At 37.1% G+C, this 17,685-nt stretch overlaps 1 protein-coding gene across 1 annotated transcript; it reads right to left on the bottom strand.

Moving 5' to 3' along the window:
- Positions 1-3,532: 3,532 nt before the first annotated feature.
- LOC149000703 (protein POLLEN DEFECTIVE IN GUIDANCE 1-like) lies at positions 3,533-13,681 on the bottom strand. Its single transcript, XM_089139780.1, has 11 exons — positions 12,820-13,681; positions 12,033-12,184; positions 11,228-11,331; positions 10,439-10,527; positions 10,208-10,281; positions 9,957-10,107; positions 9,706-9,873; positions 5,462-5,559; positions 5,233-5,355; positions 4,158-4,226; positions 3,533-4,067 (listed from the first exon to the last, which is right to left on the bottom strand). The coding sequence occupies exons 1-11, from the start codon at positions 13,469-13,471 to the stop codon at positions 3,867-3,869; spliced, it is 1,881 nt and encodes a 626-aa protein (XP_088995906.1). The 5' UTR covers positions 13,472-13,681; the 3' UTR covers positions 3,533-3,866.
- Between the last annotated feature and the right edge of the window lie 4,004 nt (positions 13,682-17,685).

The following is a 17,685-nucleotide window of genomic DNA, read 5'->3' on the forward strand; positions in this document are numbered from 1 at the left end:
ATAAACATCTAATTCATGGACAATCCCTACTAGTCATATTTGTATTAGAATCGATGACTGTTTCTTCGCACCAGATGTTGGTAATCAGCAATCACATTGGTTTTCGTATAACAATGCATAATTTTTCACAAAGCACACAACTCTATATGCCCCTTATTATTATTATTTTTTTTCCCTCAAAAACTCTGCAACCATTAAAAGACTTCAGAATTAATGCAAGTTCACAAAAGGAAATTTCAACAATCGTATCTGAAATAGATCTTATTCATACCTATTCCGAGTGACTCACTTTCCCAGCCAATGATCTTTGGAGCTGAGCAAAAAAAAATTCCGAAATTAATGGCTAGCGGCATTGCCAGAAGCGATGATTAGGGTTTTCGGGTTGATTGGTTATTTGAGTCTTAGATGATAATTTTGGTTATTACGAAAGTGGTTTTTTTGTTAAGTTCGAAAAGGAAAAAAAATTAACTGTAGCGACATAATTACCATATTATCCTTATCTATTTCTGTTCGATAAAACCCTTGATAGGTGTCAAAAAAGTTAGGCTTGTACGGACGATATTCACATAGGCACAAACAAAAATGAGAGTTCCTTTAATACTTAGAACACTATTAACTAGGTGGATAAGACGTGGGTTTCTTCTCACAAACATGTTCTTGGTGCTAGAAATGTTACTTTGGCTCCAAGATGTGCTCCTGATCCAGCTCCAGCTCCTGAGACCAAAACAATGTGAAAGTAGGCTGCTTCTGAGGATGGGAAGCCACCTCCGACGATCGATTTAGTCCAGGCCAATAAATCAGGAGACTCCATTGAGGAGCCAAAAACCCTAAGAGATAATGAAGATCATGCTCTTAAGGGTTGGAAAGCTGAAGAGATGAAGGCTGGAGTGTGTAGAGCTTACCCCGTTCATACTTGGTGAGGGATTATATAAGTGAATCATACCTAAAAATATAGCAGGCTTCATGGCCCTTGGATGCTGGTTTACGAGATGGAGGGTGGAGATGGCTTCTAGAGTGGCTTGCTTGACAAGCTAACTTGCTTGAGTGATTTTACATAAGCTAGATATTTGTTGGTGGATAGATGAGTCAACATCACCTTTAGCCTTGATATGACACGTGCCCATGGCTGAGGGGACAAGAAGGTGGATGCAATCTCCAAGACAAGCTTGGACCACATGATGGACTCTTTTGTCAACAAGGGCATTTAATGCCTTTTAAAGACCTTTAATGCTTCAGCTGAGAGCCTTGTTAGGGCCATTTAATGATGAGAGGATAGCTGAGGACAGAGATACGCTGTACATCACTTTGTCCTATTCTTTGCTAAGAAGTCCTAAGAAGCTAACAGGAAGGCAAGTCCGAGAAGTGCCAAATCCGAGAAGTGCCATATGATTCTCTTTGTCCCAGATTTCAGCCCATGGACTTAGCCCAATAATCTGGTCTGGTTCCTTAGTTCGAACCATTATATTTGACCATAACACATGTAATAGAGGGATATGAGAAGAACATATTCATCTACTCTCGCAAGTTGAGGATCCCAACTCAACAATAACAACATTTATCACATTCTTTACTTCATGAAGAGCTTAACCTACTATTAGTCTACCACACCAATGACGATCTTGAAGGACTGGAACCATCATTCGCTAAGGTTTATTTGAAGTTTTTTTTTTCTCCGATAAACTAGGTTTATTGAAGTTACTCATATGTTATTTTTTGGGCTTGTAAGATTTTTCTTTTTAAAATGAAAACATTGATAGACATCCTTAACAACCAATGGGACAATTGTGGAGAAAGTTATATAGTTAGTGACTCCCTGCAATTCTGGTGTAGCATTTGATGTAGCCATTGTCGACTTGATTGAGTTATGGCTTTCGTGAAAAGCTTATACAGGGCAAATCGAATTGAATAATAACACATCTCCTTCACAAGTTAAATTTCAAATTTGGAAAGGTCTCCAATTTCATCGCTAGGTAATACAATGCAGGTACACAGTGCTATAACCCTTTTGATCAAATGGGTGGCCCAGAACCACCATAGATTAAGTTGAATGTTGATGGCTCACTATTTAAAGAAAGAATGGTAGCTGGTTATGGAGGAATTGCACGGGATCATTGGGGTTGTATGCTATTTTATTTTTGTCCTAGAGCTGCTGCCCAAGATATACTTATTGTTGAAGCGGTTGCAATGCGTCAAGCTTTACTTTGGGCCATTGAATTTAAACTATGGAAGGAAGTTGAATCTGATTACCAAGCTCTCATTGGCATCTTGAGGAACAACTTAGATGAAGCACCTTGAAAGGTGTTCCCAATCATAGTAGATATTATACGGTTGGCTGCTTAATTGAATCTATCTCCTTCAGTCATATTCTTCGAGAGGCTAATATGGTTGTTGATGTCTTGGAGAAGGAAGGCGTTCTCACTCAGACGCCTTTTTTACAAGAAATTCCCTGCCTAAACATCTCTACTGGTTTCTGTTGTTTGATATTTTAAGTTTAGGTTGTAATCTTAGTTTTTCTTTCTAATAAAATACACTATTTCCTACCCAAAAAAAAGAAAAGGCATCCTTAACTCTTGCTAGCTACACATCTAAGGTTTGTGGGTTAGGGTTAGAAACACACGTTAATGGAATGAAATGAAAGGTTTTATTTGTATATAGCATGCCCTTCATGTAAAGTCATTAATATTTACCCAAAAACAAAGGTGAAATCGTAAATATACTATATCCAATCAAAACCGGACCAATAAATTGCTTGTTGTATAAAAACTATGGATGTCAACAATGCTGTTTGGGGCAAAGCATAATGGTTTTGGGTTAAAAAACACCTAGCCCAAACACAACCAATTAGCAAAATAACGATTTCGAGCCTAGCAACACCTGACCTAGTTTTGATGCAAAATAAATGGAGTATAAGATGAAAAGGCATAGTAGTAGGATTAGGTGTTGAACTCCACGACCTTTGTGCTCCTCCCTTACACAAACCTTGAATGCAATCCATTCATTGAATGAGGAGATCTACCGAGCGGAAACCACGTTACAATGATTTACAAAGGTTTAACAAACAGGGGTTCTGTGGCAGTGAGAGGTGGGATTGAAAAAGCCATTAAGAGATTAAGATGAGAATGATCTTTGTGTTTGAAAATGGAGAAATAAAGCAATGGACACTGCTGTCCTTGAACAGTGGTGGAACTTGGATTCTCTAGTCACACTCACCATCCATTCCTGATTAAAACTCTTGTCATGTTCAAACTTCCAACCGCAGTAACTTTCTTACTTTAGAACTGTACAGAATCTGGAAACTTGGAAGCAAAACCCATATAATAACTTATAAGGTCATGAAATTACATCATATAATAATGTATGTATTTTAACTTACGAATTGCATTGATATCACTTTATTGGATAAACTGGTCCAAAATAAAAAGGGGAAAAACTTAATGGGGGAGGAATATTAGGGCTTCCTATCAAAGCTTTCAGTGTATAATGAGTTGATTTCAGCATATGATACAGGGAAATGACTGATGCTCTTTTGTTGTATGAAGTACTATTGGTGACAATGGAGAGGGAAAGTTTCATTACTTCAACCTTGGATAAGCTTTGAGGAAGTAGACTCTATAGCATGAACACACAGCAGCCAGTGCTAACTACGGATGCGCCTTCACTTCACCAATCCTGTGATGGTTTAACCATAAACACCACGGATGGTAGAGCTGTGACTGTATTCCGGCCACTGATAGGCTCTCAGGTTCAGGTGACTTAGTAGTTGTGACTGTTCGGCATGCATTCTCAAATAGTAATTTCGACTGCTTTTATAATCTCAAAATGCAAACCTGGCCTGTATATGGTTGACATATATATGATCCACTCAATCAATCGAGGTGATGCTTTCGCTTTTCACATCTATTGACGTACCAAATTGCATGCTTTCTGAGACCCAAGCCAATCATCACCTTAAGGCTTGCTAACATGATGTAGGTTATGGCTGACAAGAGGAAGGTCCAAAGCAGCCTCCATGGGAGGGGACCATAGGGAAGATGAGCAGCATATACTGGAGTAAGCACTCGGATAACCTGAACCCACAAAACACATAGTTTATGAAACATTCAACCTTGTTCTTAAGTTAGATTGTTCACAACAAATAATACAAAACAAGCTCTTACCACACAAGCTGGTGCCAAGGGGACAAAAGCAAGGTTTTTCTTTTTATCCTCAGATCCAATGTTTAAAGTCTGGGCATAACAGCAGGAAATAAGATTGTCATTGCCATGGAAAAACAATTATTTCTGGACTTGTCAAAGAAAGAAAATAGAAACCCGGGGGGGGGGGGGGGGGGACAATCGTGGAAGGAAGGATTCTATTTTTATCCTCAGATCCAGTATTTAAGTCTGGGCATAACAGCAGCAAATAAGATTATCATTGCCATGGAAAAACAATTATATCTTGACTTGTTAAAGAAAGAAAACGGGGTGGGGGAGGGGGATGACAATTGTGGAAGGAAGGATTCTATTTTTGGAATTAATTACCAGAAGCTTTCGCTCTCCATGTTCCCAATCTGAAATTCAGGAACTTGGATAACCATATTGTTAGAATTTCAGAACCATATTGTTAGAATCACTATTGGGATCATAGGGGAATCTAATTGATCTGAAAGTGGTTCACATTACCAGCAGTCTAAAATATCCAATTGCTGCAGCCAAGCTGAGCATCCAGCTAACTACAATTTCAGCCAAAGCAGATTGTCTTACAATCAAGCGTGCAGCTATTTCTGAACCATCCTTTTATTTCATGTAGCAATATACACAAAAGCACTTGACATCATGTTACACTCATCCAATAAAGTAGTCTGGTATTTCATTTCAAACTAGTCTCATTCTCGCCTAGTTTTCCATTCATTGGTCAGGGCAGGTCTGGTTAATGTTCTAGTAATCGAGTTGGGTTCAATTACTAATCATCACAAATTTTATTTTCTAAGATGCAAACTCATCACACCATAAAGCCATAAAGAGTCTCAGATTCCGTCTGTAATATCAATGCAACCAAAAGGTTGAGGATATTGTGTAAAGTATTAACTCTCTCCTTTATCCTTTAATTTTGTATGTAGCTTTTGGAGTTCAAAATTTTTGCATGCAAATTTCGATAATCCACTTGTCCGGAAAATGCAAAGAAGATGTAACCACAATAATTCTGCATGAAAAACACTCAAAGGGGATGATGCTAAAACCGAAAGATCAATACCTGTTTGCATAGGTGTTCCAGAAACTCAGAGAATGCAATGGGCTTTATTTCATTAAATTTTGCAATGAATGAATGCTTAATGATATCGATGATCATTTCACATGCGTAAACAAGAATAGCATTCTGCAGTTTCAAAAATAAAACATGTAATGTTGTCAGCTAAAGATGGTTAAACCTTTCCTTTCCCCTTATAGAAGATATGGCTCCTAGAAGTTCTAAGAATACTTACATAAATGAAAGTTCCAAACCATGGACCTTCGGCCTCCAGAATATTCTGAGCAAGCACAAATAAAAGAAATGCTGAAATGTGGAATCTCTCCACAGAGTCTGTCCATGCACAATGGAATAACAGGATATGATGAGAAAAGGAGAACAATATGCAAGAAACAAATCGAAAAATGCAATCAATATAAACTTGTAATAAGGAGAATCATATACCCAGCAACTCTTTTTCCACACAGTACCTAAGTACTCCAATTTTCAGCAATGAAAATTTGCTGCCTATCAGAAAGTCCATCTCCCCAACCAACCATATATATATATATATATAAGGTAAATATTACAGAGCTGATTGTAAGGCAACAACCCATGTAGCCAACCCCATTTAGGACAAGGCTTTTGTTGTGCATAAGGTAGATGTTACTGAACATATAACCTCATTTTTGTAACATAAATCCTGCTGATGCAGATCCAGTACCAAATAGGACTTCTTTTTCTAAAGAAACAACTTAGAGTTGGCAATACATATGGGTTGGGCCTTCATACGACGGATTTACATTGTAATTGGCCAACTAATGGACCTAAAACATGGGCACATGAGTTGAGTACAAAAAACACCCTGATGAGAACACAAAGACCCCACCAGCTGAAACACCAAGTGGGGCCCTCAAGATGGATCAGCCTCCCTAACCCTGCCGAAATCCCCTTAGATGGGTAATTTAGGCATTTTTTGCTTGGTTAAGAGTTGGATTCACCTCCAATTCTGAGTCTGCGATTTGAGTCTTTTCAGTTTCCAGTTTTGAGTGAGTTTAGGTTTTGGTTTGAGAAGCTTACTTGTGAGTCAAGTCATGTTTGAAAGAGTCCAGTTGAGTTAGGATAGGATTCCCTATCATATTTGGTTAATAATTTTTTATTTAATTAATAATTTTTTAATTAAAAAAAATTAAGAGTCCAATTAGTTAGTAAAGGAATCCTTATCTGATAAGGAAGTCCTAAGTTAAGTCAGAGTCAGTCAGTTAGGCTATAAATAGTCTCCTCATTGTAAGTCAAAGGCAATTTTTGATGATTAATTGAATATATTAAGGACCAGGGTCTCCTTCATTGAGTGAGCCTTGGTTGACAGTTTCTGAGTTCAGAATTTCTGTTTCTTCTTCAACTACAGCAGCTTCAAGAAATCATCAAGACATCCCTGCGCATAAACCAGCTTTCCAGCGTCTTTCCAAGTAAGTTACAAATCATCCCCACCCTCCCTTAGCCCATGCATCCCTCACAACCCCTCCCCATCTGTCCATAGCCTCCCCTGCCCCAATCCCCACTGTTAGGTCCTAGAACCCCTTCCCTCCCCACAGCAATTTACCCCATTCCCCTCCCATACCGTTTCCCCTCCATCCTGGTCACTCCCCTAGTTGCAGCAGCCATCCCTCTTCTTCCTTCTTCCCCATGACTTCCAGTCCAAACTGCACTAGAACTCATTGATTTCCAGCCCCCTTTCCACTCCTTTTCCCCTCATTAGAATCGCAGGAAGCTTTAGAATCTAGTCCTACCCTTAGTTTCTGCAAATCTTATTTGTTTTGGTGACTTTGGAAATTCTGCAAGTCATCTTCAACTTGATACCATGCAGAAAATTCAAATATCCAGAATTCTGAATTTGCTAAGTCTGATCAATTTGGAACTCAACCCAGTTAAAAGGACAGCAACAGAGAACCATTCTGGGTAACAGAACACAGGATATTAGCCAATCCTAAACCTAGCCGAAATCCCCATAAACCCTAAATTTGACTTTGACTTCAATTTTCAGATCTGAGATTTCATTTCTAACACAGTTTCAGATCTGGAACTGAGTTTTAGAAGGCTTAAAACCTCTGTTTGAAGCTCTAAATCCCTCAATCTACTCCTGGAACTCCTGGGCAGCCACCTAATCTAGGGAATTACATTAGAAACCCTAACCCTAGATCGTGGTTTCCATCACACCCATACTTATTAACATGATTTTGTGGGCCATTCAATGCCCCCAACACCCCCTCGTTTATTATTTTTTCATTTGAAAATGCAATTAATTTAGCTTGCTATGACAATTCCAACTGGCCTTCGTAATAAGCATTGGCTTCTTAGTGAAGTAACCTTTGGAGGAGTGGAAAGAAAATGTGGCATAGCTAAGAAAGTTTATAAATAAAGCCTGCAGAAAAATCATCATATATATTAGGTATAACCATATGATGTTTGACTAACCCAATCAAGGAGTAGTGAAGATTTGATTGATGGAATCCAACCAAGAACATACAAGTGGATTCTGCACGTTCTCCAAAAAAGGTCAGCAAATTGTGATTATGTTGTCAATGGAATAGGCCAGAGTTTACAGGGAAGAGAAGGTTAAATGGTAGGGTACAACAACATGTTGATGCTGGAAAATTATATGACAGATCAGTAGAGTGAAACAGATAAAGTAGCTTAAATGTTGTTTGGGAGGGTAAATTCTTGGGAGAAAATGTTTGCTCCATGTGTTTTAATGGTTTAGCAGTCAGAATTCTTCCATTTACAGCTTATGGCCTTTCTGTCAACACATAAGAGCTTGCCAATTGGAGTCCAAAGGGAAGTCTACAGGGAGGAATTCACAGAAAACCCCAAGAAACTAAAGTGTAAGATTAATGGTTATATGGTAGGTGTTATGGGTAAACCCATTAATTATTGGTTCGTAACAAGTCAACCGACAGTTACGAATATAACACAAGGTTGAACCGCCGATTACATGGGAATCTAATCATAGCCATCAATCTAAAGGCGAGCATCCGACGGTCCAGATAAAACTTGATCAGCAAGGAAAATCTATAAATAGGGAGTAAGCGTGAGAAAGAGGTACGACACTTCATTTGAACTAAACCTGCAACTTTCCTGCTCTTAGCTCTTTAAAAAACAAGGGTTCACTCGAGCTCTAGTGGGATCTCATCTAGCCTTCAACTGGCTTGATCGTCAGAGACGAATCACCAATCAAGCCGATCGGCTCCGTTTCTAACAGTATCTTTCAATGAATTTGCAGGTACATGTAGATCTGATCAGTACGAGCCAGGACTGAATCATTTGGTGTGATCTGCAATCTGCAACCCTGGTAGATTCAACACCAACAGTAGGAAAGTACATACTAGAAAAAATCAGCCTCCTGGTATCTTCAAGGTGCCACAGTTCGATTCCAAATGACATATGCACAAGAGGAGGCCAGAACAAGAATTTCCTTAAATATATTTTTTATTTTAAAACTCAACCACAAACTCTCACCTTTTTATAACCCACTCATTAATTGTGAAACTTTCTAGTGTAAACCATCCTTCCCAAAAAGACCAATTACTAAACTACTCAAGACAACACAAACATCCAGCATGGGAGGTCTTTTGCCTATGGACCGTAGTCTGTGCAGATGGCTTCCCTCCATGAGTCATGAATTTTCTGCCATAAGACAGTACAGTTAACACAAAAAACTTTTGGAGATATCAACCCATCAACTTCTTGTATGGCATGTTTCAGCCAGACAAATTACCACATGGAAAGAAACAAACTTGGGAAAATGGTTGAGAGTTTGGCAGATTTAGGAATCCATCTCTGTTTTGCCACTGTTTTTTATTGCCCAGGAACAGGCACATTCATTGCTTCCTTGGGAATCCATCTCCCTCCATTCTTCGTTTTGCCTCTCTACTTGAGGCAATAAGAATAAAAATAAAAATTAAGACAACTCAATGTTGATGATAGAAAGGAAAAAAGTTGAATACAATGTGGGCAGTATGGCTGATATGGACCATAAGTGTTGACACAAGGCCATGCAATGAATCCTACATATCCGACACCAGAATGGTCAAATCCCTAATCTATGTGGTAGTACACCATAGTTAACCCAGGTCGACTGTCAGAGTAGAGTCACCAGACCCATGTAAAACTGAAACTTAGAAATGAGAATAATATCTATCATAACTGAAAGATATATATAAAGCATCGTAGGACTAGAGACAACAGTTAATGGCTCAACCAAGAATGCAAGCCCAATAATTGCAGATGCCTTTAACCATAGACAATGAGCTCAACACAAAAATGGTCCCAGGTGGGCCCATACAAGACATTTAACTCTTGCCAGGCACATACTTCAACATCATGCTAGTAGCTAAGCAGGATGTGCACGAGTTCAGGCATCTTTACACTCTAAACTGAATATTGACATTTGTGGAGAAATAATACTACCCTCACTAAGTAGATGAAGGAAGAAAAGCTTACCATGGTATACCAGACTGTGAACGTTGTCCTTGCTAAAACGTTTGAAAACATTGCTTTTAATCTCTGCAAAATTATTTGATACCAACAAAGCCAGCAAGGCATTATTGTGAGCAATAATACATGTGGACAAAGTGATTGCCTGGGCCAATAGGATGAATGAATGGATAAGTGCCAGTAGTTAAGGAAAATAACAGAGGAGATATCAGAATTAGGTTATGGATAAGAATAAATCAATGCTAGAAGAAGGATATTAGATGTAACAATAGCCAATATTTGGTCCCAGATGAATCTCCAGAGCCAAAATCTTGTATTTTCTGGTGAACAATTTGCAAGCCCCTCTGCTGAACTAAACAGAGTTTGTAGCATCTCAACACCAAAAGTTTGACAGAGTTTATCAAATATCTACAGAAAAATGCAATGATATGTTATATATATATATAAAAATCTCTAACAGATAATAAATGTATGAATAAAATTAACAATCTTGAGATCTGTTCCGCACCTCTAATACATTATATACTACATAGAGTTTCACAGCTCCTTGACCACGAATCATGTGATATATTAAACTGATATCTGAAGCAAGAAACAACTTTGTAAAGAAACAGTTCTTGAAATTCAAGTTAATAAAAGCATCACATTTTTATGAATCCAAAACGCCAATGTGAATTGACCCCCAAAATAGATATGGTGAAATGTTAGTAATGTGGTCAAGGAATCCCAATATAGTCACCTGCTCCTTGTAAAAGAGTGACTCCAAAGGCCATGACAATCAAACAGCTAAAATCAGACAGCTCGGCTGCAGATGGTCTCTTGAACTGCCTGCCACAAGCATTGTCAGGTATCTAGTAAATCTTACAAGTTCTCATGATAAAACTAAATACTGAAATGTTAGCTAAAAGAAGTTAAACTAATAAAGCATGAAGTGCTGTGTAAAGTTATATTATCTCTATTTCTTCCTTTCCCCAAATTCTCCCTTCTATTACATCATTAGTTGTCATGGCAGTGCAGCAGGTTTAAACAGTTGCAAGCCACTTGATGCCTTGGCATGCATCAAAGCACACCCAGGAACTAAGCATGCTGCCTAAGGAGATCATTAGTTTTTGCAAAGCCACATAGGAGTTCATGGAAGCAGACATATGGGAACTAAATGCATCAATAAAAGAAACTGTTAATTGTCTTTGTCAATGTTCCATTGTCAGTTGTGAGGGGCATTTTAGGTAGTACAGAGTATACTTATTTACTTAAGTCAGTGAAAGTGGAAGTGGTCTATGTATTGTTTCTATTATAATTACTTGTGACTATCCCAGAGTTTGGTTAAGGAAGTCGTCTTCCAAACCATGGGCTGCATGCTCTTCTTCTCTCCTCCTTACTTTTCTAGGGTTCCTGGTTGGCAAAGCACAGGTATTTTCTCATAATCATTTTGAGTGAGAGAAGGGAAACATAAAATGTGAATAGTTACTATCATATCCTGACAGTTCACCAAAAGAGACTAACTTCTATTGAAAGTCTCGCATCTCACCTGGTACTAAGAAACCTCCAGAAAGTCATCGCGACCCTAGCTGGCATGATTGTTAGCAATGAAAGAAATGAGTCGAAACAGACAAGGTACCCAACGTTAATAAGCTGCAACAAAGTGGTTAATATATGAGGAACTCCATCATATCATACAGAAGATACCAATACATAGAAAATTAGGTTGAATGGAAAACAGAACCTGAATAGCTAATCAACCACAATAAAGTAACATTGTAGGCAGTATATTTATAGTCCAAGGGCCTTCAAAATGTGAATTACCCTGTCCTTTCCTAATTTTCTATACTTCGGTCACAGGTTTTGAACATTGGGCTAATCATTTTCACTTGTCTGCTTTTGTGGTGCACATTGTTGTGGCTTAACATATATTTAAGAGAGATTAACATTGGAACGACAATAAGAACTTAGAGATTAAAAACAGAAAAATAACTATATAAAAAAAAAAAAAAAAACCCTAAATTCATGGTAATTGGAAACCAGAAAGTTCTTGATGAATGTTGAATGATCACTTGTTGACACTTGACAGATAAAACTTTTTATGTTTCTGCTTGAATTTATACTTAACTCCAAAAATTTATTGATTTTGGAAGCCCTGACCTCAATGCAGGGTCTTTTTCAGACCCCAATAACTAAAACAATAAAAATAAATTATAACTCTCTATCCATACACAGAAACTAAACCATTTTTGCTTTGGTAATATAAAGGCTGCCTTGGACCTACAATGAACAAGTGCAATTTTCAACATTCACTGGAAATCTAATGAAAATTACAAAGGATAAGCAGGGATTACCAGTTCACATCTCCATGGCAAGCGAAAGATAGTATCATAGACTCTCTCCCGCTCTTTCTCATTGCCTATATCTGTTGTGCTTCGTAGAGAATTTCCACTATGCATTACTTCCAAAAAATATTTCACAGGTGACTTCTCCACAGAAGAGATGTCTGGCAACAATCAAATAAATGTAACTTGTATGGGTGGCTGGAATTACCCAGTAAAATAAGAAAAATAAAATTTGAAGTTCAAGACGAAGTCAAATACAAAAAGTCCTAGGCAACATGAAAATGTCACATATGTTGTTGCTCATCCAATGTTTCTTTTGTGGTCAATGCAAACAAAGAGGACAGGACCTCAATAGAATATCAGTTTGATGATCTAAACAAGGAAGAGATTTGCTCCCCAAAACAAAGAATGTATGTAATCTATTAGTCTGTCCTAGCACTTTGAAGGCAGGGCCCGAGCACACGCCCAATAAATCCAAAATATTCCTTAGAAGTATACAGAACTAAGTAAACAATAAACCTTTAGAACATTGATCAACAACAATTTGTTCAGAAATAGGTAAACTAGTGTAGCTTGGCGTGGAGTTTAGCATGCAAGATAACTATAATTTGGGCATAGATTGAAAAACTGGTTCTTGGTATTACAATCTCTGTGAATTTACTAGTATATTAACCAGTAACTGGAACTAAACATCTCAGATAGTTAATTTAACAAAAAGAGGCAAAGAGATTGCAAATGAATTTTGTGGTGTCCATTACTTTCATTGATTTGAATTTTTAGTAAGAGTTTGTCTCACCTCTGGGATCTTCGGCCATAAGTTTCTTCCAGTCCAGCGATTTTGCAGTTCCTAATTTGGAAATAGCAATTCCATTAGGCTTTTGAGCTGACAAGTTCAATCCTGTATTGCTCGCAGCCGTTTCAGGCTCATCAGTCTGCAATGCTGACTCGTCACATCCGCCACTGCCACTCACATTCCTCTGCCTCAGTTCCGGAAACGGAGAGCGATCTCCATACAAAACAGGAAAATCAGGCTCTGAAACCTGATGCAGAGTTCGAACACTGACACCATCGTCTTGCTTAACTGTCACCTCCTCATAGATAACGGCTTGAATCCTACTACTATGTAAATTCGAATCTAATCCATCAGTACATGAACCATTTTCATATAAAAACGGTTCCTTGATATCAAAAATCGAATCGACGGCCTTGTCGGTGATCACTGGTTCCTCTTCTATAGAAGGCGAAATCGCTTTCTTCTTCTTCTTAGAACCCTTGTTCTTCCTCTTCCGACGATTAGGGTTGTCGTTAGGCGAAATACGATCTCCATCTCTTTCATGTTGATGAAGTGGATCAGAATTCGATCTATACAAGAGATTTTCATCTCCGGTTAAGCCATCGTCGCTGAGAATATCGAAAGAAAGCTTTCTTCCGTCAGACCTCAATCCCATGGAATCGAAAGATAAGGGAATAGCAAGACTGAAAATTGTTAATTTGAAGAATCAAAATCAAAATGCTGAATCTTCACAATTCATTCCTTAGGGTTTCTAGATCTGCAGCGTGGACTAACAGAGAATGGATGGATCATCGAGACTCGAAAGCCGGAAGAGCTCATAGTTACCGTCGAAACCATCGCTGGCCAAAAATCGGTTTTGGCACAAGTGACCTAGCACGTCTAAAAGCACTCCACGTGGTTGCACCTCAAAAGTGCCCCACATGTGCGCCACATCATCATCAGAACAATCTTCCAATAGTCCTATGCCACGTTGCAACTAGGTACAGGTAAATTAAGAATTATGTACACGCAAAATTAAGAATTTTTAAGGATCCTTACCAATTTCAAATAATTTTAGAATTCTCATACTTTTCGAAATTGCTTAAGCCATGAGCATTAAGGTTGATAAGATAGAGAATCAAGCTTTCTCTAAGATGATTCGCTTGACGGTGGACTCAAGCAAAGTCCTATATTATTTTAAGATAGAGAATCAAATTTTTTTTTTATTCGGAGGTGGGGGTAAAAGCAATAACAAGAAGATAGAGAACCAAGGGCAGGACTTCATTGGGGCCAAGGTCAATTTTCTAAAAATTTCCTATAAAAGCAACAATAAGAAGATAGAGAACCAAGGGCAGAGCTTCATTGGGGCCAAGGGTCAATTTTCTAAAAATTTCCTCCTCACTCTCTCATTTTTTTTTTCTTTTCTAAGAAATTCTTCTAGCCCTCTTTTCATGTGTAAAATATTAACAAGTGCGCCCCCCTCAAGTGGAAAATTTCAACGATAAAGGTAATGGGTATAAATGTCATTGTGCTTTTAATGGCTTTATATGTTTTCGTATTTTTGTAGAAAACTAATATATATATTAGGGATAATTACTGTTGCCCTCTTATACTTTGATTTTGTTACTACTTTATCCCCTGTACTTTTTAAAATTGCTAATCCAACCTTTGAATTTGTCTACAATTACTAATGCCCCCTACCGTTAAACTCCGTTAGTTTAGTGATGATGTGGCATCTATATATTTATTCAAAATCCCAAAAATAACCCCGCAATTATCTTTTTACTTATTTACTCTTTTGTCAAGTTATAATACTACCCTTAATTAACTATGGGAAAAAAATTAACATTAAATTAAATTTTCTTTTTAAAAATAAACCACCGAATAAAGGAAAGATGTGATTTTTCTTCTCTAAAAAGAAATCACCAAATAAAGGAATGTAATTAAATAAAACTTAAAATGGAAACTAAAATATTAAGAAATATCAAATTTAATTCAAATTTGAAAAGTGAAAATCATCTAAAATATATATTATCAAATTTTCTATCAATTAGCATCTTATATGCTAATTTGTTTGTAAAATTTTCATCATGGTGATAATGAAAATTTTAAGTGGAATGTGAAAGTTTTAACAACCATAAGTATGTGGTCCCACCAAATCCAAAACTAATTATAAAATATAAGATTTTAAGGATATAATTGGCTTTCAATATAGTTTCTATAAATGAGGGTAATGCAATATTTTTGACTTCTTAATTTTAAGGGCAAAATAGACATTTCATATTTGATGTTAACAGCCACTTAACACCGTTAGAAATGAGGGAGCAATAGTAATTTCACAAAGAATAGGGTTTGATTAGTAATAAAACCAAAGTATAAGGGGGCAATAGTAATTATCCCTATATATTAATATTAGTGATACAAATTTTGTAATCATTATTTGGCCCCTCATAATATTAAAATCCTGAGTTCACCCCCAATAGAGAACCAAACTACATGTTGGAACAAGTACTGCTTATATGAGCATACTTTTAGTTCGAAATATTAGAACATATGAAGTCAATATAGTATCAAATTTGACATCAATAGATATTTATTGTATTGGTAGATTAAGATTTACCATTTCTTGGAGATTTATCTTTAAAATTTCTTAGAAAATGAGTTTTTGAACTTTATCACTCCTTATCCATGCATATATATATGCAATTGATATGATGTTGACTCGGTATCAACTAGGGGTGTCATTGTATAGTCCTAACCGTTAAAATCGAACCGCACTAGTCCGTTATAATGCTAACTAGCCTAGAACGAAATTTAATAGGCTATGTTTGGGTTGACGGTTGCAAAGTTTGCACCAACCCAAAACCGAACCACAATCCGTTATCACCCATTTTACAACCTGTTTTGTAATTTTACATTAAATAATATTTGAATCATCATATTACCACTAGATAGTTGGTATAGACAACTAGAAAAATTAAGCATGAATTCATATATCAAATAGTCATTTTACTACTTGTAAGGACAATTAAAAGCATTAAGTATGAATGTCCAACTAAATGTCTTAAGTTTGTTTAAATTGAGTAAATACTTATCCAATATTTGCATATCAAATTAAATATCAACCCAAAAAAGAAATGGATTTCATAGAAGGGGAGAAAAAAATCTATGATCTCACATAACAATAACCCAATTTCAAAATAATCAATCATAGCACAAAATTGAATTTAAAATGAGTTGTTGGTTTGAGAATTTGTTTCAGGAGGACCATTCAGTGGAGCTTGGGGAAGGGGGTTGGTGGCCCCTTGTTGCTACTTAGTACTAGATTATTTTGGCGGTGGTGGGTTTTCTACAACTTTGAATGACGTTTAATTTTTTGATGAAAACTGACCTAGTACTTTTGCTTTGTATAGAATTTTGGCTTTTTTATGGTAAGATGCTCAATTGTTTCCTTTTGTTCTTTTTCTTGTACCCCATACACCATACACCATTAGTCAAAACGAGTCTAAACCGTTGGCGCAAACCGTTGATTAGCCCAAACCCAAACCACACAAACCGAAACTAGTTCGAAACCGTTATTTTGTTAATTGACAGTATTTGGGCTAGGTGTTTTTCAGCCTGAAACTGTTAAACTCATCACAAAACTGCTTGAAACGGCACCGTTGACACCCCTAGTATCAACCATCAATTATATGGAAAACCAATATATATCACTTCATATAGCCGATACGGATACCAATACCTAAGTTTATATGCTTAATGGGTGAATAGATATTATAGCAGCTTATTAACACTGAAAACTTTCTTTCTTTCTTTCTTTCTTCTTTTTTTTTTTTTTTAAAGAAAAAAAAAGTATAACTATATAATAATACATAGGTTGAGAGAAACCTTAAACACTCAATCGAGCAATAATAATTGTCCCAATACACCTAATCTCACAGGAACCTCAAGATCTAAACCTATGTTCACTCATTATTTTAAAACGATATTAAGAACGTTTAGAAGCATCCCAGTCTAATTCACTCTTAACCCTTTGATTCCAAACCAAGTGTAATAATTAGTGTATTATTATTAAGATATGAAGGTCTCTTGAGTTTTTCATGATGATTTTTGGCAAAAGGTTTTATGCATGCATGGCTCTATGCATAGAGAACCATCCAATGTTTATATACGATCATCTCTATCAAATGCTTATGTACGCAATTTTCTAATGAACCTCCACACCAATTTAGTATCAAATTATCTTCAAAAAGAATAAAAATCAGACATTTAGTGATAACAGAAAATAAAATTACAAATTCTAAATTTTTATTACATTTTAGGGCACACCTTATTGTTACAAAGAAAAAGCCTCATAGAAACTGACTTGTGGACGAAGAGCAAGAAAACTATAGTAAAAAGACTTTGCCTCTAGAAATCTATCACCCAAGAAGACTAACATGAAGATTTATTAGAATAAAACGGATAGACTCCTATATATATATAGTATATATCCTCCTCCTTTATGTCTCTCATATATCATTCTATGATTTCCCCACCTTCATACATGAAACTGGTTCTTGGCTCCTCATTGATGTGCTTTCTTTGCAGTTTGCTTTTTTTTTTTGGTAAAAGGAGATAATTAAGAGGGGGCAGAGCCCAAGACACCGGCAGCCGGCCAGGGGGCCAACCCCCGCGGATGGGCCCCAGCTAGACCGGCACCTTAGCCCTCTAGAGCCCGCCCGCGGCGCATGGGCGCCGGCCTCCCACACGTGGCTCCAATCCTGGGAGAAAGGGATCTTTGCAGTTCTTTAGTTCCCTCTTATTAATGAAAACTAAAACCTAAGAGGGAGAGAGAGAGGATCAAGGTCGCTGCTGACAACATGGTGACGAGTTCCTTCCACTGTGTAC

Source organism: Hakea prostrata, chromosome 11, assembly GCF_041222555.1.
Source record: "Hakea prostrata isolate BN-2017 chromosome 11, UWA_Hpros_2, whole genome shotgun sequence".
Taxonomy (NCBI): domain Eukaryota; kingdom Viridiplantae; phylum Streptophyta; class Magnoliopsida; order Proteales; family Proteaceae; genus Hakea; species Hakea prostrata.

Excerpts from the sequence above, each read along its gene's own strand:
- LOC149000703 (XM_089139780.1), bottom strand. The coding sequence starts at position 13,471 with ATGGGATTGAGGTCTGACGGAAGAAAGCTTTCTTTCGATATTCTCAGC. Across the intron at positions 12,185-12,819 it reads TATGGCCGAAGATCCCAGAG|ACATCTCTTCTGTGGAGAAG; the intron begins GTGAGACAAACT and ends GATTGTTGCCAG. Across the intron at positions 5,560-9,705 it reads TCACAGTCTGGTATACCATG|ACTCTGTGGAGAGATTCCAC; the intron begins GTAAGCTTTTCT and ends GTGCATGGACAG.